The sequence below is a fragment of the Electrona antarctica genome (assembly GCF_951216825.1).
Source record: "Electrona antarctica genome assembly, chromosome: 4".
NCBI classification, from domain to species: Eukaryota; Metazoa; Chordata; class Actinopteri; order Myctophiformes; family Myctophidae; genus Electrona; species Electrona antarctica.
The window spans coordinates 19,449,332-19,473,440 of NC_136809.1; the positions used below are offsets into that span (position 1 = coordinate 19,449,332).

The 24,109-nt window shown below is 44.1% G+C and overlaps 3 protein-coding genes across 4 annotated transcripts in view; 1 reads left to right on the plus strand and 2 right to left on the minus strand.

Annotated features, from left to right (window-relative positions):
- pkn1a (protein kinase N1a) overlaps nt 1-3,115 on the minus strand; it is a 65,390-nt gene extending 62,275 nt beyond the window's left edge. The window contains exon 1 of the mRNA XM_079500206.1: nt 2,157-3,115. Coding sequence (XP_079356332.1) covers nt 2,157-2,171 — 15 coding nt within the window. The 5' untranslated portion in view covers nt 2,172-3,115. The remainder of the gene's footprint in view (nt 1-2,156) is intronic.
- A 3,831-nt stretch (nt 3,116-6,946) lies between these two features.
- On the plus strand, nt 6,947-12,882 carry cUnh19orf67 (chromosome Un C19orf67 homolog). Of its 2 annotated transcripts, none has more exons than XM_079500265.1 (8): nt 6,947-7,087; nt 7,543-7,677; nt 7,788-8,007; nt 9,111-9,267; nt 9,842-9,942; nt 10,597-10,821; nt 10,995-11,156; nt 12,026-12,882. In XM_079500265.1, the coding sequence occupies exons 2-8, from the start codon at nt 7,548-7,550 to the stop codon at nt 12,195-12,197; spliced, it is 1,167 nt and encodes a 388-aa protein (XP_079356391.1). In that variant the 5' UTR covers nt 6,947-7,087; nt 7,543-7,547; the 3' UTR covers nt 12,198-12,882. The 2 variants fall into 2 exon arrangements, with proteins under 2 accessions (XP_079356391.1, XP_079356392.1); XM_079500266.1 differs by having other exon boundaries at nt 6,997-7,087; nt 7,609-7,677.
- A 132-nt stretch (nt 12,883-13,014) lies between these two features.
- Nucleotides 13,015-24,109, minus strand: part of prr36a (proline rich 36a) — a 39,458-nt gene continuing 28,363 nt past the window's right edge. The window contains exons 5-7 of the mRNA XM_079498326.1: nt 21,045-23,761; nt 18,830-18,983; nt 13,015-17,843 (exon numbers count right to left, since the gene is read on the minus strand). Of these exons, the coding sequence (XP_079354452.1) occupies nt 16,651-17,843; nt 18,830-18,983; nt 21,045-23,761 (4,064 nt within the window). The 3' untranslated portion in view covers nt 13,015-16,650. The remainder of the gene's footprint in view (nt 17,844-18,829; nt 18,984-21,044; nt 23,762-24,109) is intronic.

Here is a 24,109-nt window from a genome sequence, read left to right on the forward strand (position 1 = left end):
AAACAGAGTACGATGTTTGTTTAAAGAAGTGAGGGGCCCCTGACTTCACACAAGTGTGATTTTTAGCTAGTGGGGCGCTATGTCATGTGCAGGCGCTCGTGAGCGATCACAGATTGAAATAACCTCTTTAGTATGTGTGTAAAGACATTCCATATTTATGTTAACTAGCCAAGCTATCTGACTGGGGAACATCAAGGCACCAACAGCTACAATTAGCCATAGTTGAGGTGGCGAACCAACCCAGAAGTACAAAGCTTTTAAAAGCATTCAGAAGACATGGTGTATTTAAGTAGGATGCATAATTGAGCACAGACTTTGCCTCTTTTTTTTCTTCTTTTTTTTTTACAACCAACACATGGTGGGGTTATGACTTCCTGACATAAACTTCTAGGAGTGAAAATAAAGTCTAGTCATTGAACAGACTTGAACTCAAGTGTGACAAATATAACATACACTTAAAATTGGCACAGAGAACTGTTGAATAACTTTCATACTTGGTTTATGGGTAAAACAGCAAGCCTAAAAGAAGATTTTAAGCCCACGAGTCTGTATAAGTCAGTGACCTCTGTTTCAGTGCAATAGGCAAATGAAAGCATACAGGAGACTAGACTGGCAAGAACCAGGCGGAACACAGAAAAGCAACTTCCTCATACTTACTGCATGACATTTTCAGACAATTATTATTGTAGGCAACCTGGCTTTAAGCCACTTACACTTGGCCAATGTTAATGGGTTCATTTTTAACGTGAGAAATGTTCACCTTCTTCCACTTGCTCTTTGCTCGGCTAATTGCAATTGTGGAGAATGAGATAACAAATGCATGCTTCTTGGAGCATTACAAAAATGATATGGTGATACTTCCAGTTCCAACTAATGTTTGAGGGGCACAGCTTTTTGCATCTGTGCGTCTGTAGCACGAAATGTGATGATTTGATTGACTGAGCACGGAATGTGTTGATGTATGATCATAAGAGCACCCCTCACTTCACACAAGTGTGATTGATTTGCACTGGGTTTTGCATGGGGAAAGGGTGCATAGTGCAGTTAGCCAAATGCTCTTTGTGAGTTCTGATTTGAGGACCTGGGTTAGAATCCAACTGCTGTTTTGTCCCTGCATGTCTCGTTTCTCCCCTCTCTCTCTGCCTTAGTATAGGTTCCATGTCTTTCTACAACACTGTCTAAATAATAAAGCAATGCCAATAAAAGAAAAAACAATTGCATGGGAAAACATGTATACTGTATGCTACAATTGGAGAACAGGTGGACTGTCCTACTGCCAAATGCTTCATCATACCTCCCCATTGTACACTTTTCTCTTCACTGTGTAACAGTTGACATACACTAGCAGTGGCACTACTGTCAACCTGGTTCACTGGCCCTGCTGCTTCCTCATAAGTCATTTCAGAGTGGCTCTTCTCCCTCGACATTTTTTGCCATTGTCGGTCTGTCTCTAATGATTTTATTCTGGAGGCTGGGGGGGCATGATGATAAACATGCACTGCCTTATCGCTTGCATGACACATCAGGCAAACGCAAGTGTTGTCATGACACAGTCATCCCTTGTAAAACGCCATGTAAGCAGTCTGCACACAGCATACTTGCTAATGCTTCCATGAACTAGTAATGCCCTCTTTATATGTGTGTGTGTGTGTGTGTGTGTGTGTGTGTGTGTGTGTGTGTGTGTGTGTGTGTGTGTGTGTGTGTGTGTGTGTGTGTGTGTTACAAACACCCACCACTATTGTGCCTGTGTGTGCCCTAGCTTTAACTCCCAACATCTTCAAAACAACACTTTCTTATTACAGAACACACACACCCCAATCTGGTAAAGAAGCACCAAGGTGACCCCAACAACTGCACCCCCCCCCCTCCCCTCCCCTCCCCTCCACATATATCTATGACCACCACCACCACCCCCACCCCCCAGAGGGCCCTGCCTGCTGCCACAAGTGTCACATGCTTCATTAATAACTAGAACAAGAAACAAACTGTCCCACCACCCCACGTTAAGTCTGCTTTAGTCTTTAAGTTAAGTGGATATACTGTGTGTACGCAGCTCAGACGTTCTCACAAATGGCCATTTGGAGCACACACATACACACGCAGCAGGCACTGAGGGTGAAAAAGTATTAACAAAACGGTCAACTTAATGAACTTACTTCATCGTTCGCCATCGTTCGTTGTTCGTCCGGCCCCGGGTCGACGGTTGCGCGCTCGTGTCTTCTGCAGTAACGGACAGTTTCAGATAGCAGCTAAACGGCACATCAGGGATTGTCCGACACTTCCTGATAATTTAACCTAAATAATGTCAGAACAAGTGGGGAGGAAAGGGGGGTAAACTAATACAGTAACCCGTTTCGCCAAGTGCTATATTATGAACTTAATACATTCCATTCACAGTCACACAAAAGGCAGGCAGGACGTATGAATGATAATCCGTATTGTTGGATCGCTTGCCCCAGAACGCGCCACTGCCCAAATCAAGAGTTGATGATCCACCTCCTCCCCAACCAACGTCTGTCTGGACAACGTTTAGTTGGGACTTGTGACACTTACTTCCAACAGGATTAAAAACGCAGATCACTGTCCACGCAATGTCAAATAAGAAGAAGAGTATCCAAGAAAACAATTTGGTTTCCGAATAGTCATTGTTCTGGGCTGGCTGCTCGACTGGGTCGCCTGCTATTCCACCACAGCTAACAAGAAGAGCACAATAAAAACAGAGCACCAGGACTCATCTTCAGCTCTGCACAGAGTGCTGCTGCTGATGATCCACACAAAACGTATGATGATACAAAGTGTCTTCTTCTCCTTTGTAGTAACATCCGCGAAATGTCTTTCACTCTCTCACACACACACAGTATCACATGCCACAAAGCCGCCTGTCACTCCAACACAAGCCCATTTTTCCGACTGACTAGAGAGCGGTCTGATGTTGTTTTTCTTCTTCCGGATATATCGCACTGACTTTTCGAAACACAGAGAGAGAGAAATAGAAATGGTTTATAAAAAATAATGCCGTTCTTCTTCGTTCATGGACAGTCACAGATCATCACGCTGCTGCTGCTGGGAGGAGACACACCGTCCGACCGACAACACTTTCCTAGACAAGCAGCGCGTTCTCGACGCATTCGTTCGTTGGTAGGTTGGTAGACTGGCTGCGGGTACGCGCCTAAATATGTCACGTGACCGCGTCTAATAAACCAACTGTTGATTACGTCAGTTAAGTGTCTGTTGTGTCTTTCTTTAATCATGATGCATCCAGGGGGCTCATACATTAATGTGCATTTTATTAAGTGTTCAATTTGGAATAGTGTTTCTTTTTTTTGCACTTTTCAATCATTACAAAATCACATATTTTTCACAACAATGTATAGTAGTAAGCCTAGTAGTAACAATGTAGTTAAAATGTAACAATGTGTACAACTATTTGGGGGGATATGCTTCATTAATTAAGCTGTTGAAAAACAACATAGGTTATGATATGATATTACATGATCAATTCTATTGAATAAATATTGAATAAATCATTGAAGTGAAAGAGTAGGGGATGATGACAGCATCGGCAAAAAAGTGTGTGTGGCCCGTCACAAATTTGGCCATAAATGATTGAATGAGCATCGTCTGATATTCATAAAACCTGTTTGTTATCTGTAATGGCCTATAGCAGGTGTTGGACACTGTTAAAACACTAAACACCTCTCAGCTTTATACTTGAACCTCTAACCACCTCTGTGAAGTTATATTTTGTTTTTCTCTTAAAATTGTTTTGATGTTCATGTTTGTATGTATGATTCACTGTATAGCTGATGGAATTATATATGTAGGCCTGTTATATTTGTTATATCTCAGTAAGAGATATAGTCAATAAAATGAATCCACTCCATCCATCCATCCATCCATCCATCCATCCATCCATCCATCCATCCATCCATCCATCCATCCATCCATCCATCCATCCATCCATCTTCAACCACTTATCCGTAGTCGGGTCGCGGGGGCAACAGCTCCATCAGAAAGCTCCTTTCCATGCGAAGAAGCAACGATTCTACTCCGAGTCTCTCTCGCGTGACTGAACTTCTCACCCCCTCTCTAAGGGAGATGCCAGCCACCCGACGAAGAAAACTCATTTTGTCCGCTTGTATTCGCAACCTTATTCTTTCGGTCATGACCCACACTTCATGACTATAGGTGAGAGTAGGAGTAAGATTGCTCGGTAGACAGAGAGCTTTGCCTTCTGGCTCAGCTCTTTTTTCGTCACAACAGTGAGTGCGGTACAGCGACTAATATACCCCCCGTGCTGCTCCGATTCTCCAACTGATCTCCTTCTCCTTCCTCCCCTCACTTGTGAACAAGACCTTGAGATACTTCTCAATCCATCGGTTTCCTGCTGAGAACCATGGCCTCAGATTTGGAGATGTTGATCCTCATTCCAGTCGCCGTACACTCAACTGCGAAACGGTCCAGTGAGAGCTGAAGGTCTTGGACCGATGGTGCCATCAGTTACCACATCATCTGCAAAAAGCAGTGAAGCAACCCTTGGCTGAAGTTGGCTCACCGAACCGCATACCCTCTCCGCCATGACTTCGCCTCGAGATCCTGTCCACTCCAGGAATCCACTCCAGTGACTGATATTACATCTGTTCTGCTCCTTTTAATTTGTATCTTGTCAGTGATGTTTTCATTTTTGAGGAGCGCTAGCCCCTCCCTATGTCCAGCTTTGAGGGTCTGTGTAAACACAAACATTGAAGACAAAAGTGTGTTAACAGTAAACACAAACATTGAAGACAAACATGAATGAACATTGTGATTGGCCAGAATGAGATGTAATGTCATTTATAAACAGTGGTTTTACTACAGTATGTGACAATAAACGTATTGATTATACAAGCAATTACCACAGCAATGGCAAAACTTTAAGAAGTACTCGACAGGTGGTATAGCCAACTGGGGCTATGGGACTCACCAACACCCCATTATATAGATGCTGAGAAGTTTATACAATGCATCTTAGTGGATTCTGGATGGATGGAGGTAGTGGAATATAAAATTATATGGCAAGTATTGGCCAAGTATGTTACACTTTATTGAAACCCTATTACATGATAGTGACACCAATGTAATTAGATAATTGAATATGTATGGCTTATGCGTGCGTGCAATAACAGGCATAGGTCTGTTTTGAAAAGGTTCAACAATAGATTGCATTATCTTGAGTGTACAGGGTGCGATGAGGTCAGATCAAGATATGGAATGTCAGAACAGGTCAGCTCCATACTGTATATGGAGATCTAGGGTGGCAGTGGGGGCAGTGTATTGAATATACAGGGTTTGATGAGGGCCCAGGTAGGGCCGGGCCTTAATTTCCGGGCCTATTGAGAACTCTAGTTTTCACCGGCTGCCGGGTGCGGCTGCACAACTAACTTTAGGCCGTCACAACTCCGGAGTTGTGGCATCTTGTTATAGACGCCAGGGTCAGGAGTTGTGATGTTGTGTTGTAGACGCCAGGGTCAGAGTGGTGGCGTCGTGTTGTAGACGCCAGGGTCTGGACTAGTTGTGGCGTCGTGTTGTAGACGCCCGGGTCCGAAGTTGTGGACCCACCTTTGCCACCAGAGCCCGCAGGCTTTGGTGGTCCTGGTCGAGAGGGCGTTACCTCAAACTGGAACTGCATGGGGTGGCTGACCCATTGACAGGGAACGCCCTTAATGGGGTGGCATGTGATTTGATCTTCAGGTCTTTGGGGTGGCCTGAATGGCTGACGTATACTGTTCAAGCCTCGGGAGTCGGTACGCTTGTATTGGGGACGGGTGGCCTGAAGGGCCGACCGCATACTGTTCAAGCCTTCCATTCACATTATCGGATATGGGAGAGTTGCTCACCGGATATTTAATCTCCATAAATGGGGATATCCGACTACGTTGCACATTGGGTTATATGACAGATATGACATGTCTAGTATGACAATCCCTTTTATTTGGTCCGGGACCGGACCGGGCTGACCTAGTGCACTGCTGACATCAGATCCATCTGGATACGATTGGCCTAGTCATCGTGAAAAAGCATAGTCGGATAATATATAACAGTGGTCTGCTCTATCACACGGTTAAGCATCCTGGTTAAGTTCTAATCGGACACCACTGCTAACCTATAGGCTACCAGCACTAGTTTGAGCTATTTTATATTGGTGAGTGACGGGGAGAGTGATGAGGATTGTGCATGGGTTAGGTGTCGTGACAAAAAACACAAAGTTTCATAGTTAACTGCGACCTTCGGTCGCAATTATCCAGAATAGATGGTAGCCTATGCGGGTGACATCATCATCATACCAGGAAGTTATACGGGAATGCCTACTGAGTGGCAAAAAATACTTTCTGGCCTTGACAGTCCATACATCAAAACAGAAAGTCCGATTTCATTGCATGAAATGACTACTAACAACATTAAATTCACTTTGTCACTCACTTTGCCACTCGATTTGCCACTCGATCTGCCATTCACTATATGCATGCGCATACCCTCTATGGTGGCACTGATTCAAGATCCAACTTTGATTAAATGATTCATTGATTGATTGAATACTTTATTAACAGTTTGCAGAAAAAAAGCACAGGAAAGTAGGCTACAGCTCAATGCAAGGTCTACTAAGAGGGTGTAATTGTAAACACAAGGCTTGTCTTATTTTACACTCTATTCTATTGGTCCAATAGAGTGTAAGACAATTTGGAGGCCTATAGTTTGAAGTAGGCCTAGTTGAAGTTTACAGGGGGCGTGCCCGGCGGGGTCATGTTTGGGTCGTGTTTACATAAACACATGTGTTGAAATCATAGAGTATTAAGGTTGAAATGTGTTCCCCAGTCAAAATGTACTCCCTTACGTTTAGGCAGCATTATTATGGCATGGAATTTAACCATTTTGCCATCAAGGGAAAAGACGGGGAGTCGGACTAGGAGGGATTTCCGTATCTGGCTAGCCTAGGTGGGAACACAAATCCGAGGGGAACTGAATTCCACGCAACACCTGTAGTGTGCGCGCATCACTTGGCCCCAGCATCATCATCACCGACCAAGAGGCTTGACTTTCTACGACGAAAGTGAGTATCTTTGGATAATTGGCTCTAAACTCCATTTTAAAGAGGTTTGTCAAATGAATGGGGATCAATTCACATGCACATCTCATCTCATCTCGTCTCTCTGTTAAACTTTAATGTAGCCTACAGACAACTAAACATAAACAACGCTAAACATGACTTTACCGTCAACTTATCTAGATGTCCTCCTGGCTCCTAGCATAACTTAGTTACCCCCTCCTAGTATAGAGAGGGGTCAGACTCAGAGCTAAACGCTAGGCCAGATCACACCAATGCAACTCCTTGCAACATGAAAATACTTGCGAGTTGCTTGCAACCATTTATGCCCAGTTGCAATGGGTTGCATTGGTGGAATCTGGCGTCAAAAGTTGTTGTTTTTTGCAAGGAGTTGCATTGGTGCGGTCTGGCTATAATATAGCTAGCCTACATGGTCTGCTCGATTTATTCACCTGGTACAGTAAACATGGAAGAGAGAGAAGTGCCACCTGAGGCCCAGTTGTTGACCCCAGACGCACCCCTTCTAGCAGAGGCTTCATCAGAAGGCCAGTCCCAGGACGGCGGGGAGATCTGGGACTGGGACTGCTACTTCAAAGGTTTAATCGACTTATACTCGCATTTTCATGTAATCTATTTAAATAATGTTCCATGCTATATTGTTTGTGTAACCTTATTTCTAAGTTAGACAACTAAAATCCCTTTTTAGATTTCGAGGAAAATCGTAAGGAGTTTTCCTGCGACGAATGGCTGCCACCGTGTGGTGAAGAGACAGGGTGCGGCTCGATCTGTGACGTCGCGTCCTCATGCCAAGACATCAGTCTGATGGATAGCAAACTTCTACACCTTGAACTGCATCTCCGTTTCCTGATTGGTATAGCTGATGAGTTGCAGAGTGACCTTGGTAACAGCCTTGGTAACAGCCTCAGGTAGTGAATGAAGAACTAATTAATTATACCAATGTTGTAACTATGGTTGATTTCTGAGTGAATAATTTAATAGCCTCTATAGTATAGCCTCTAGCATTCCCAATAATAGGATCACTCGCAGACTGAATTCATATTAAATATCCCGAGCGCTCTGTACTGTCATCAGATTTCATATCAACCCCCCTCTGTACCACTGTGTCCATGCCTCCTGACTGAGTTTGTACCCACGTCAAAACCCTTAGCTAAAATCAAGGAATGGATTGGAACTCCTTCATCTGAATATTAGAAGGTTACTTCAGCCACAAACACTAGATCTGAATATATCTGAATATATGTATTATGCAGGTGGAACCTGATATTGTGGTGTTAACTGATTCCTGGCTAAAGATTAGAAGATTATATATATGACTCTGTAGTAGATCTGGAAGGGTAGGAGGTATTACAGTACTACATAATGCTACAGCTATTATTATCTTACCGTATTATAATCTAACCCTAATAAACATATAGAGTCTAACGATTCAGTCACTGTAGTGGGTACACTGTTAACGACACATCCCTCCACCATAGATACATTGGATCAACTAATTTCTCAATTCTGTAGGTCAGAGTTGATCTGAGGTTTATTATTATTGATGATGGTGATATAAACTACAACACTCACCACTGTATTAACCACATAGTATTTCTTGCAACACTGACTCATGGATTGATTGATTGATTGATTTACAGTACAGTTACAGTACATTTCAAGTACAACTCAATACAAAACACTGTTAACTGTGAGTGGATGACACCATAAATAAAGCATTACACTTGTTTACAATAGGGCCCACCAATAGGGCCCACCATTTTCAATTCAATTGGAATCTCTTGCAACGTGACCGAAACTGAATATACTCATACGATTTAGAAATGTACCTAATAACCGTCCATTACCTGTCTATAACTGTTTTAACTGATGGTTAATTTGTATGGTTGTATTTCCCATGGTCACTATTTCAACAATTTTGTTGAACTTTTACATCGATGCTGTCAGGATTGCTTCAGGATTAAATAAATAAATAAAATAAAATAAATAAATAAACATTTTTGTTTGTCAGTGTTCTGTGCAGCCAGGACCATTCCGAGAAGGAGGCCTTTGCTGATAAGGTGCGAAACCTCCTGCACACTTCTCAGCATTACTTCAGATACCTGGAATCCACGGCTCGGAGCCGCATGCCACTGGATACCCCTCCACCCACCAACATCTGCTCAAGAGTAAGTGTTCTCACCACAGGTGGTGTGTGTGGACCAGGACGCACTCTTACATCCGATGCAGTTGACCTCCTAAGGAAATATCACTCATTGTTTGTTTTTAGATAACTGCACAGTTTGAGTCTTTTTGGTCTTAATCCAGTTATTGAAAAATACTCTTTATTTTAAGTAACTGACTAAACTTGATAGCTTATTGTCGCTATCAACTGAACGAGGGCATCTAGACCAGGGAGATGGATTGCTCAGGTGGAGTGCCACATCATTAACACACAATTCTCAGCTCCCACTACTGCAGCCTACTGCATGTCTTATCATACACTGAGTTGGAGGTGCCGATATCGAACCAGAACCTCACCCATTCTTTTCCAACATCGTCCCCCCGCCTACTTTTCAACTAGCCGGCTCCCATAGACAAACCGCCCGCTGTCAGACGTCAAAGGCTCTACCGACTCGGCACTTCATCTAAACTAAACTATGATGATTTTTATGTTTATACTCAGTTGTCTCGAAATACCCGGATTTAACTGACCAAATTACTGTCACTGTGTGTGTGTGTGTGTGTGTGTTACGCACATAGCTGCTAGACTTCTCCCAACAGCTGTGTATGCGGTTGGAGCAGCTGGTGCTGTACTATGCCTCCAACGACATCCTATCTCTGGATCAGACCAAACCTGATAGGTGATATTTCACTTAGAGAGTTTGTTTTCAGTTCAGGAATGTTGAATAACCAACGTTTTATGCTGTAGAGATTAATGTATAAGATCAAATATATTTTTTTACTTAATACACAGGCTATGTATTCTAAAATATTCAAGTGCTGCAAAGTAAAAATGGGGAATAAAACAAAAGTGAAAATGTTCAAAGTGAAGCCGCTTTCATTCTCTTACTATTCAACCACTTTAGAAAGAGAAAACATGACATAGCGGTTGTTCATTGACCGCAGTCACCCAGGGAACTATCCTTTACCGCAGTCACCCAGGGAACTATCCTTTTTTCCCCCAAAACGTTTTAACTGAAAATAGCTTATCTACAAGCAACATGTTTTGAGTTTTTAGGTTGGCAACTGCATTTATGACTTGCCCAGAAGAATAGGGATGCTAGTGTTCGAGTGGTTAAGTAATGTCTATTCAAGTAGCAGAATTTATCACTTTTCAACCTTTCGATCTACAAGCTCACAACTTGGTGTGATGCACTGTGAGCTTGTAGATTGGCTATTTCCCTATTCATGCGTGACATCGTCATATGACCTTAAAATAAAGGCCAAAGTGGTTAAAACCAGTGTAGATTGTATCATAAAACAGTCTAACTAACAGTCTCTCTCCTCTCCTTCAGCCTGTCTCACTTCTACATTGGCCAGTGTCAGATAGACAGAGTACTGGTGACCATGTTCCGTTACTGCGGGCCGGTGCCCTACGATGCTCTGGCTGACACCGGGATGTACACGCGCATGCGCTGGAACGTGGAGAGGCCCAGAGACGACCTGCTGCTGCAGACGGACCCAGATCACCACGGAGAACCAATGGAGGAAGACACAGATACAGTCAGTGACCCAGAATAGTGAGTGCAATTATTGTCGTCCCATTCTGAAAGTCCAAGAGAGTAAAATTATCGGTTCGTCCCCTCGACAAGAAAAAAACAAAACGAAATAATAGCAATAAAATAATTAGGTATGTTTTTGTAGTATTGTACAATAACAGTTGTACTCAGTATGTGTATGTTTGCCTTTTCAGTTTCTTCCTGTGTTATGAGGACACTCCTGAGTTCCAGACACAGATCAATTGTGAAAATGGTGAAGAGGAAATCGTTGCCATGGGTGGCGTGGTGAGAAAGTGGACCATTGGTCAGTGGATACAGACACACCCTGACCGAGAGACAGAGACAATAGATGACTGGTACGTTCGATTCGGCTGTATTTTCATCCCTCCATATCACCCTTTGAAATATACTGTACTGGAAATAATGGGTCGTTTTCACCCATGACTAGGTTTGGAGTCCTTTAGGGTTTTTACGGTTTCCTCTTAACGGTCCAATTCCTATAGGGGGTTCCCTTACAGGTCTGTAATTATGAGAGTGTACAAATGGAGTTGAATCAAAAGTTCTGTACAGACAGGAACAGTCACACAGAAATAGTTGACAGTCAAACAAATAGAGGGAAGAAACATTTATAACAAGGTGAGCTCCTCTTCAACCGTCCTCTTCTCCAACTCACCCTGCTCTTCAACAAACAATTCGAACACATGACTGACAGCCAGACATCTGTTTGTATACTCTCAGAGTTATATGGTGGTCCTTGAAATAAAAAGAAGTTTGAGAACCACCAGTATTATAATTGCATAGCAGACGTGAAGTTCACAATTTCACATACCAGCTCTGACAGTGTGATAAAACAAAACGGTTCGAGAAACGGTTCAAAATGTGATGGAACCGATTCTGGTTCCTTGATGTTGGATCCAGCAACTTGACTCCGGTTCCGGATCCATTCTCACCCATGACTTCCCATTTCCAACAGCAACTAAATAATGACTAGAATGTGTATGCATGAATGTGTGGGCCAGTGTCTGTCAACACTATTCCGTGTATCTTCCTGAGCCTGATAGCAAACTGTGATAGTCTAAATGTACAAACAATGCACACTCTCTCAAAATAGCCAATTTACAAGCTTACAATGCATAGTGAGTCGGCTGTTCTCATCGAATGTTCGCTGCAGAATAGGCAAGTTGTTAATGCACAGCAGTAACGAACATATCCGATTGTGTTCCAGGATCTTATGTGAGGTTCCGCAAGGCAGATACCACAAGTTGTTGAGTTTGGACAGCGAGGAGGAGCCGTCAACCCACCATGCTACGAACTGCCTGCTGGCCATGCTGTTCGAGGAGACGCCAGCGAAAAACAGCTGCACCATCCTCCAAACTGAACTGACTGAAATGACTTAACCATCTGTGTATGTGGAAGTGTGTGTGTGTGTGGCTGTAAAACCCTGAGTGTTAATACAAGAGTTGACTAATGCAACCAAATGGACTAACACTGAGGATTTTACAATGTAGCTGTGTGTGAGGGAGAATGGAGTCTGTGTGTTCTCCCGGATTCCAAACTGCATGCTGGAAATTGAGAATTGTGTGCCTGTGTCAGCAACAGTGAACCGTGCAGAGCATTATCTTCAAGGCCAAGTACACAGCAGGTGTACTAAAACGGTTTGGACCGTTTCTGGGCCTCACACATTAAGCCATATGTGTGACATGTGCATCTAGTTCACTATATATAATATAGTTTACAAATATAAAGACATGGAGGAATGGTCCAGAGTCATATGACCATGACTTCACAGGCAATGGTTGTGTATAATTGCACTACTTGGGATATAATGTATCAGGACTTGTTTACACTGTTTACCTTTTAAATAATTTCCATGGAAATGAAGGTTTTAAATTTGGAGTGCCAATGTTCCAGGTTCTATGTGCCTTTTAGGTCATATGTTTGTGGTACTCCAATTTGTTGCTTTGCTCATATTATTCATATTGTTATTTTTGTTTTATACAATTTCTACATTTGTAAAGATGTACCAAGACTTGTTTGGACTGTTAACCTTTTAAATAATTACCTTGTAAATGTGAATGTTTTACATTTTGGTGTGCCAATGTTCCAGGTTTGCTGTGCCTTCTGTCGACGTGTTTGTGGCCTTTTTCATAATATTGTTTGTACAATTCCAAATTTGTACAAAAATTGGATAATAAAAATAAAAAAAGACACTGGTTATGAAAAAAATATTTTATTCTCAAATAATGCATTGAAATTATTACACACCAGTGACAAATCTCTGCTATTTAAGAGAAGTGGAACATATTTAAACAAGCTGCCATGATTCCAAGCCCCATAAAGAGGAATTCCCACATTTGTTTTGACAAATACTGTATGTATATCCACAGTCAATTAAATTAGTACACACAGGCCTCTTTCATTTTCAATAAATTACACACAACTATAGGTTTATTTTGTCATTTTCAAAATTATGTAATGGGATGCCAACTGAAAATACCAAACTTAAGCTGGCGATGCGATAGCCCAATGGTTAGGGCATGTACCACATGGGCTCAAATAACAGTCAGCCGGACCATTTGCTGCATATCACTCCCCTACTCTCTCCCTTTCCTGCCATTCTCCACTTACCTATCAAATAAAAGCCAAAACACAACTAAAATAACAAAAAAGAAATATAAATAAAACTATCTGATCTGTAAGAATAGTTTACCCATATAACCGCTCAACTCTTCCCATCAAGTTAATTGCCATGTTCTTTGGCATGGGCACATTTACCTGATGTTCACTCTCTAGACCCTCCAGGCTGGAGGACCCCGACTCTAATCTATCACTAAAAGAAGCTCCAGAAAGGCAGACTAAATAGGCTGCATCACACATTCCCCCCCCCCATTAAGTGGCCAAACAGTATGAAATCCTTAGCATTTTAAATTAAACAAGCCATTTGCAACAAATATCCTTCATTTCATTCACCGTTTATAAAATCGTATAAATGACTTCTTAAGACATCCAACATACATCTTTCTGAAGTACAAAATAAATTCTAGTGGAGGTTTCCCTTCATTACAGTGATCAGGTTTTCAGCAGTCTTCCTCTTCAAAATGATAATGTACACAATACACATTTGCAAAACAGTAATACTACATAGACATAATAAAAACGACAATTAAAAAAAAGTCCAGCTCAAGATATGTTGTGCATTATGTGCCCAGCAGGGAGCGCAAGCTGCAGACCCTGACAACTGGAATGTACCAAATACATTGGTAAATGCCTACCAAAGGACACTACAAGCCCTTAAAACAGTGGTTCTCAACCAGTGGTCATTGAGGAGGTTCCAGGTGGTCCCCAGCTAAATGGTAACCAAATGGACACTTCATCAAATGGTGGTCCGTGGCTCTAATGCCAAATAAATAATGGGACTCGATATGAAAAAGGTTGAAAACCACTGCCTTAAGTGGTTCTAAAAAGCATTTGGGGTATATGCTACTGTAGATTCAGTAGGAGAAAGGGTCATATATTCTCAAAGGTCAATTAGATTGTGGTGCTGCCTGCTGGACGAGGACTTCATTTCAGTTTCATACGTGGCTCCTTTTCAACTATGATTTCAATTAACTAAATACATCAATTCAGAGGACTGACTGCACACAACTAAAACTATTCAAATAGACAATGAGCTTAGCGAAATACCAATTTCACATTTCCAGGGTATGACATTACGTGGGTGTCATGAAACGGATCGAGTCACTGCACAGCAAATCCAATTTAGCTCTGGAAGTGATCCCGCCTCGTAAGAGCATCGACATCAACTAATGGAACATTTAAAAATGACAGTAGTCTGATATGGAACATTTAAAAATGACAGTAATCTGATACATGTGCACATAAGGGACAGTGACAAACAGTAGTTATTAAGCTCCTATACCCATTTTTCATCACAGTTTTAACGACAATAATCATTCTTCAAAAGGTAACACCTCCCCATCTAATATGTTCCCTTTTAATGTCTTCTCCCTTTTACAACTATCCATACACCAAACCCCTCACAGCAGTAACGGTTCAACCCAGAGTAAATAACAATCTACTAAAAGTCTTCAGTGGACACTTTTCCTGGAAAACATCTTGGTTAATGTCATCCTCGGAACTCAATTCTCTACAGATATGACATCATATAAAAACAATACTCAAACCAGCACCATACTTGATGTGTGAAGTCAGATTAGATTCAAGTTCAGCCCTTGCCCTAGCCTCCGACTACCTTGCAGGCATATGCAGAGGCTAAAATATGTAATTTAGATAGCATATTATGTAGACATAGCATGCTATAGTGTATACCTATAGTTTCATTGTACAGTTATTCTACTGTTAGACGGATGTTAGGTTCTTAGTTTATTTTAGATTCTAGATGATTATTTTTATGCATTACCGTGTTTTATGTATTACCTTGTGTTGCTCTGGATAAATAGCGTCTGCCAAATGCCTGAATTGTAACTTGATAGCCAGATGAGCAAGAAAATGTTGATAATTTAGCTGTGAACGCTTTGTGGTAATATGATCTTTGTGGAAAGAAATTTAACTCAAAACTGTACAACATTAATTTTATCAGCACCACTTGTAAGATAAGGTCTACCTCGCAATCTAATTCGGACCCATTAAGATGTTGCCAATTTATCTCTGCAACTTTGTAAATGTAGCTTTGTGAACACTTAAACCTTAACCCAATTGAACTGATAAACACACGTTAATTTAAATCTGCACTTCTTACAAGATAAGGCGTTATAATAGAATGTGGGCCTATTATTTAATTCATAGCTAATATGAGGAGGAAGTAAAAAAATATCATCATGCTTGTCCCAAGGCAAAGTTCATTCATCATGATCTTATGATGAATAATAACCATTCCTGCAACACAGTGAGTCCAGTGTTAAATCTAAATCTATACTAAAAAAAAGGAAAAAAAAAAGAATGTGGATTTGTTCTTCGATCAATCTTGTACTTTCTTTGACCTCAGTCAAATGTCTTAATTATACCCAGTGATAAAACTAGCAACGGTAACATTAGTAAATAGCCTTCAACATATTTACCAAGTGCATATTCACCTGGGAAGCAGGGTTTAGACCTTCAGCAGACTCAAGACTCGAACTCCAGTGTACATTTTAAATACTAATACTTCAGCTCACTTAGAAATATTCTTAATTGAGTGTGCCATTTTGGCTACAGTTAAAGGGACAACAGCTAAGAAAAATAAGTAATGGAACCACAAGGCCATCAATTAAATCATTTCAACTTTAGTACCCATTTGGCACTTGGTGGGTGTGTGTGTGTGGCACCTTGATTTGACATGAGAAAGGCAAGCATTTTTATCAGCAAGTCAGTAGATCTGCATGAAAGGCTAGCGTAGCTTCAGTATATATGTATATGTGATTGCAGTACTTTTGGGCCAGCATTGATGAGGTAAGAGTTAAGTCGGAGACAAATGTGGTATTGTGATGCATCTATCATCAATTATGCGCGACACCATTTTCTGGCATCCCGTTAGGTTTGCATGCATACAAAAAAAACAGTTGCTAGTCAAGCTCCATCAAGTGTCAACAATCTCAACAACACCCATCAACATGGGTGTCTGCTTTGCACAGTATCCTTTAGAGGTTATTGTGCTTTCCTGTACGTATCAAACCATTAGCGGTATCTATTAACTCAAGGGTGCATATTAGCTGTACCACATACATGGTATATACTATATAAACAGTTTCAATGTTCCTGAATTCATGTGCTTCCAATGCTAATTCTGTCTGTGGTGTGTGTGTGTGTGTGTGTGTGTGTGGAGTGATCAGGTTTCTCTTTTGACATAGCGCCTCAGTGATGAGTCTCCAGCTCCACCACTGTCCACTCTCCCTGTGGAGAACTCCCGAGCGCCTCCGGGGAGAAACTACTGACGGAGGTTACTGTGGCAGAGGGAGGCGTGAGCGGGGGCAGCAGGCTGGGCCACAGGCTGCTCTCCAGGGGGCTCAGAGTGCCACCCGCACCTCCCGGCAGGAGCAGGAGGGAGGAGCAGCCGTCTCCGGTCAGCAGGAGTGTCTGGTTTATGAGCTGCTGAACGATGTCAACTTTCTTACTCCAGTCCAGGTCCAGGGGCAGGGGCCGCTCCGGGGACTGAAGAGGAGGAACGTAGAGACTTTCATCCTGAAGGGGGCTGAGGATGTGGGGATCGGCGTGTCTCCGGGGGGAGTCTGGGACAGGAGAGCTCTGGGAGGACGTAGAAGAGTCTCGGCCGTTGTCGTCAGACACCACTCTCTCTCGGTCGCTGCCGAGGTCTGTGTTCGATGGTTCTTCGGTGGACTCCTTCTGCTCTTTAAGCTCTGCCTTTAACACCTTTACTGGCACCTTCTCCTCTGCCTCGTCTTCATCACTGTTCTCAAAGGCTTCGTAGATGGTACAGAGGCCAGAAGAGGGAGACAGCAGCACTGTCGTCTGGTCAACATCATGAGGCTGCTGCTGCTGTTCGAGCTCCTGCTGCCACTGCATTATCTGCTGCCTCTGCTGCAGCTCCTCCTGTTGGAGCTGCAGCTGCAGCTGGAGATCCCTCCTCTGCTCCGCCAACTCCTCCCTTTGCCTCACCTCCTGCTCTTCCGCCCTCGTCTCCTTGTCCTCCTGCCCATTCACCTCCTCTTTATCGTTCTTCTCGTCCCCTTCTTTCTGGCCGTCCTGTAGCACCTCCTCCTCCCCTGCCTCCTTGTGCTCCTGGCTAGGCCTGGTCGGTTGCTCCCTACGCTGCTGAAGCTCCAGCAGTTTCCGCTGGTGCTGCTCCAGCCTGCAGAGCTGTGGACTGACCGCCCCATGTGGGCCAGAGTTCCTGGGCGGCAGGTCCGCACAGCTCAGCCTGGGCAGCGTCGCGGCTTCGGAGGGAGCTTTGATGATGTCGCAGATGGGTTTCACGACGTCGTAGTGGGGTTTGACGCTGTTGCAGAGGGGTTTGACCATGTCGAAGAGGAGGGGTCTGGGGTGTGCAGAATGATTGCGGCAGTGTGGACGTGGCAGTGCACGGAGCCCTGTGTGCGAGAGGAAAAGCGGGGGAAGGAAGATCATGACAGCATGGTGTGTTATAAAACAAGAGTGTCAGGCAGAGGGACAGTAGTGCAGTGTGGTAGAAGCAGAGGGGTACGTACAGGGGCAGAGGGGTACGTACGGGGGCAGAGCAGCCCAACAGAGGTTCAGAACCAAGACATTACTGAAAGAATAGTGGAAGCCTTTTAAATGCAGTGCTTAAAAAGGTCTGCCAAGTGGTCAAGTATATAGATGGATGCAGGTACAGTATAATTTAAATGCAGAATATAACACCAGCAAAACAGTGACAGTTGCAATTTGAAGTGACTGGGGTGGAAGCATGTGTTGGAAATTTAAGCAGAGGGACTATGCAGCCATTTCTTTTGATCTCATAATCACAATTGACCATTTCAGTCGAGACCCAGTCCCAGATAAGGTTTGTGTGCGCAAAAACAGCGGCCAAACATCCTGTATATGCAATCACTACCTTGTCACATGTGTGACCCAAGTAAAGCTTATTGTGCGCAATAACAGTCAACAGTGAATGCAGCTTAGTTAGTCAACCAGTGAGCATGCAAGACAGTTTTCTCCATGCATTTATGCACATTTGATGTCACATCATGTGAACTGGATTAATAGCTTGGCTTTAGACTGAATATTTATATCCGTAAGTAGCAATTCACAATCTCCCATTTGAAAAAATAGCAAGCTTGTACATTTGCTTTTTTTTTAAAAAGTCTTTAGAAAAATCTAGGAAATGTTTGGAATATCTTAAACATTTCACAGCCAAATTTGGGAACTGGGGGTCTTTGAAAATGAAGCACCGAATATAAAAGAGCCTAAAGCCAAGCTACAGAAACATGTTAACCACAAACCAGAACAAACCAATGCAGGTAATTTTGCCAGTGACATGCATGTATAACTTCTGGTGACATTAGACAGTGTAGTGAAATGCTGCAGTGGGAATGCTAAAAAAAAATGTAATAAAAACCTGGAGTACAGAAAGGAAACACAAAACAGCAGTACACAGAGACAGGGGACCATGAGATGTCTGCAGTCTTTGTTGCTGGAGATACTGATGCTTTGATGAGAGGTGCTGGTTGCACCCATGGAATGAGACCTGGCAGTGGGTTCCAGATAAATGTCTTCCATGGGATGGGACGGACGGGTAGAAGAGATTATCGTACTGTAAAGATCACAGCTGAGAATATTGGCAGGTGAGAACACCATAAAGGCTTCCCTCATGTCCAGTTCGCCATTACTTTATATAAAGAGTTGCACAAAAGAAAATATTGAATCTGCGTCAAAACTCAGACGTTGTGGTTAAGTGATGACACTATGGTTTTTTTGTTCACTACTATATCCTTCTCAATCATAATCCGTCTGCCCATTTTCTCTTTGTTATCATGATTACGCTTATTTTTCACCCTTTCACCAGGGAAGACTCCTCATGAGTGGTACCAGGATATCTCTCTCTCACACACACACACACACACACACACACACACACACACACACACACACACACACACACACACACACACACACACACACACACACACACACACACACACACACACACACACACACACACACACACACACACACACACACACACACACACACACACACACACACACACACACACACACACACACACACACACACACACACACACACACACACACACACACACACACACACACACACACACACACACACACACACACACACACACACACACACACACACACACACACACCTACAAGAACTCCCTCCACACAGCCGATTAATCAATGGCTCTTGACACTTGCTCTTAGACCAACTCCTGTCCTGCGTTTCATTCTTACTGGTTGCTGCTGAGCCGAATCAATTGTGACACGTGTGATAATTTTATCGGCAACAACAACCCACTGTAGCTCTCTGCATGCTACAGTGATGATGAAAGACCAGTTTAGTTAGAGAAAATTAGCTAAATGTGTGGCAAATCTGCAAAATAAATGCTTACCACTAGATTTCTTCACAAATGTGTTCATAAAAGGAGTCTACTATCACAGAAAAAGTTGTTCCAACCCAACTCCCTTGGGAAACTTTGTGACAGCTGCTGAAAGTTTGGGTACCATAAACATCCAATATAAGGCAAAATTCCCAAAACTTCATTATGCTTTAAGTAGCATGTGACATGGCAAACTAGGGGGTTTTCATGATGCTGAATCCATTCCACACATTAGTTTTGCACGAAAACACTCCTTGGGCTAAATTTGGCCATAGCCACTTGCCCAAATGTGCTGACCTCATAAAAGTTGTGATGACGGACGGCTATGGCCAATTCTTTCAAACTACTGAATTTCTGCCAAAATGTAAGTGTGGCCTAATGCGGTGACATTTACTGTAGGGCCTACCGTGTAAGCTTAGGCTACTGTATATGATTTACTGCAAGTAATTATCTGCAATAATAAAACTAAGACAAATTAAGACAGTAGTGTACCAGTGTCAATAGTGATAGTGTGTCTTGACTTGCACAGAGAATGTCAACATTTCCACTGTTAATAAAACTGTGGGAAGAGAGCAAATAATGTTAAAAAAATCTATTCTTTATTTAAAATTTATTTTAAAGTTTAGGGGGCATGAGGATGACACTTTCTGTCACACCATTGCAGGCCATCCCCACATAGTCATCTTCATCATTGTCATGTGTATTATAATAACTTTAAAGTGCAAGAAGAGATGAGGAGTGTTGGGAAAGGGGAAGGAATTATGGTGGACATCAAATATTAAAAGAATACACTCAAATCTTATTTTCAGTTATTAGATCTGTTCAGTAAAATACAGAAAGACCCAACAGTTCATTCCATAAAACCAACAGTTCATTGCATATTTCTATCGTTACAATATATTTGACTCATTGTAAACAAAATCCATGCCATTTCAAAGTGACTGGATAATGCAGTGTTAATATAAGAACACAGGCGCACACTGTAGTCGTAAATAGTAGTAGCTATTGCACATACAGGAGTTGAAGCCATATACTCAATGGAAATGTTATAGAGAGAAGCGCCACTGCTGTCATTTCAATGTCTCTTTTTTGCTTCCCTTTGTGTTTGCTGCTTCCCCCCCACCCTTTATCTTTTAAGTTTAATTTGAATTACATCCACCCCAGAGAATTTCACTACAAACTATTATAAGGAGAGCCAGAGCTAGTTTTATGAGGGAGGTCTGGGAGAGTGGTGGTCACATGGGGCCTGGGGGAGGGAGGGGGAGTTATGTGGGCTGTGAGGGGTTTGGGGAACATTACCTGGGACAGAGTTCTCAGTTTTTTCACAGATAGCCGAGTAGTAGGCAGGCTTGGTATCATCGGGGTCGTCTTCTAGGTGCCGCGGGGTCGATGGCGCCAGGTCCGGGGCGACTTCGGACCCAGATCCTTCAGTCCCCGTGTTCTCGGGCAGCTCCGCCAGATTCCCACATTGCATGTAGTGCTGCTCGGCCGAAAACGGGGGTTCTGGAAGACTCTGCGGGTCCTGGATGAGACCCGCCTTGGCCTCCTCCGGCAGTTCCTCCAGGGAAAAGACACCAGGACTCTTGGTGCAGCTCTCGCCCGTGGACGCGGCATTAGAGTTTGAGTATGTGGTCATCGTGTCAAAGCCGTAAGAGGCGGCCGAGTTTGCAGACGGCGGGGTGGCGTCACCACCGACGCTTCCCGAGGCCGCCTCCTCCTCCTCTGCTTCTTCTACAGCAGATAGGATGGGTTGGCGTGGAGACTGGAATTCAAAGGTGCCGTTTAAAACGGCTTGCCTATGAGGTGGAACTTCCAGCTGGGCTTCTCCCTCTGTGTCGCTGGCCTCATCCTCCGTGGTCGAAGAAGATGAGGGGTTGGACGTGGGGGCGGTGGCAGGTCCGCTCAGGACATCATCGGCCGGGAGGGTCTCGGCTTCGGCCTCCTCTTCCTCCCGGTCTTCCGTTTCCAGGTGGATTCCCAGGTCTTGGTCCTCCGGGTCATGTTGGAGGGAGAGCATTGGGGCGGAGCCTGCGTGGCTATGAAGCTGGATCTTCGCTTTTTGATTGAATTCATCACTGCTTAGGGTGCTGGACTGGAAGACGACAGGGGCAGAGGGGTGATTTGGGGTGACGGTATGCCACGGTACCGGGCCTGGGTGCCACGGCAACGGGCCGAATCCATCCATGCAAATGTTGGCCGCCGATTTCAGTGGCTCCTCCTCTGGAACTGGAGAGTGATGGTTTTGAGGTACAAAGGAAGCCGTGCCCAGTTCTAACCAGGCCTGAGCAGGGGACTGGGTAGGAGTCTCAGAGTCTGCTTGTAAAGGTTCTGTAGGACTTATTGGGACTAGGCCTACTGCACCTGGCTGAAATGGCACGGCAGCTTGTTGTAAGGACTGCTGGGGCTCAAAGGACTGTGCCCATGGTTCTGAGAATGGGTTGGGCTGATCCCATTGAGCAGCCAGGGCTGAGGGCAGCTGAGGTTTTGGTGGCGGCTGAACAACTCGGTTCAGATTGTCAAGCCTTTCATCCTCGGCAAAGTCATCCTCATCTGCGTTCCCATAGCTCTCGAGCCCACTTTCTGTCACACCCTCGCTGGCCATGTCCACATCTTCATCCTCATCTTCATCTACGTCGTTGTCATGTCTGTGCTGCTGCGGGTCCTCTGCCCTCTCCGAGCCCACATCCATGTCACACACCCGATCTTCATCGTCCTCAAAGTCATTGACTGGTATGTCGGGAACCTTCTCAAAGTCGGGGGAGCCGGCAGAAGCCCCCTCCATGTCGATCGCTCCCTTGAGACTTGCATCTCCGAGGTCGTCCATGCTCTCCGTTCCCTCCAGGACGCCAGGGGCACTCAGCTCTGACGCCCCTTGCTGGCTGCCACTCACCTCCTCAGAGTCCAGCTCAGAGAGTAGGGCGCCGCCGGCCCTCCATGCTGCACCCCCGACAGGACCAGCCGACCCGGGCCGGGACTCCTCGGTGGGCTGAGTGGTGCCGCTCATTTCCGACACGGAAACCTGCTGGCTTCCCTCTCTCTCCTCCTCATCGTCTTCTACCTCATTTAGATTGGAGGAAGAAACGTCCAATGGTGAGACAGTTGCTACTGACTGAGAGGCTTTAGATGTTGAAGGGTCTTGATCTGCTGTAGGGTGAAGAGGGTCTTCAGGACTTGGTGGGTTGGCTGATTGTAAGAGGGGAGCCTCAACCGAGATCTGCCCCGCAGCAGCTATTAAAGGAGCCGTACTCTCCGACAGGCCCAGGTCTGGAGATGTCCCTCTGGGGCTGTGGGGCAGGCATGTGTCGGCTGAGTCTTCGGCTGAATCTTCGGAGGGGACATTTTCTGCACCCAATGTGGTCAGGGATGGAACCTCTGGACGCGCAGCTTCTACTCCCCCTTGCGCTATAACTGGCCTTTCTGTTGACTCTGCAACGCTGCTTACTGCTGCCGTTGCTACAACACCAGCGACTGTTGCCACCACAGCAGTGCTAGAATCCGGGGCTTCTTGTTCCTTGCTGGCAGCAGAAGGTGGAACAGTAACGGTGGGTTTGGAGACATCTTTTGCTTGGGACTTAGATTTGTTGGCTGGTGAAGCAGAGGGTTTCCTGCCCAGGAGCAGTCTGTTATTAGCTACGGGCCGTGGTCCGGGTGAGGCGGTTTTCTTTGCGGCCATAGGCTTTGATGATTCCAGAATTTTGGTCCGCGTTGGCTTGGCTTCAGCTGCCTTGGCTTCAGCTGCCTTGGCTTCAGCTGCGGCTTTTGCTTCTGCCGCCTTGGATTCTGCTGCCTTGAGTGGAAGTGGGCGTTTGGCAGCAGGGATGGGGCACGAGGCCGCCAAGGGTTTCGAAGGTTCCGTTTTTTTGGTAGCAGCTGATGTTGCCATTGTTGGTCTCTTAGCTGCTGTGGCAGAAGCCGGTCTGCTGACATCTGGAGAGCAGAGAGATAAAACAACTAACATTAATTAATTGTTAAAATGGAATTATGAAGAGTGACAAAAGATATTTCACATTATGAAATGCATTTTCTGAAAGCAAAACCTCAACAAAAATACTGTACCATGAAGCAGTAGTCATTGATTTAATTTACTAAATATAGTTAGTTATAGAACATAGCACCAGTGGTGTAAATAACAAGTACATTTATTTAAGTACTGTACATGAGCACAATTTTGAGGCATTTGTACTTTCCATCCAATTTAAATAATACATTAATTCTACTCTACTACATATTGGATCCAAATATTGCACTTTTACTCCACTAGTCCACTTTAGTTAC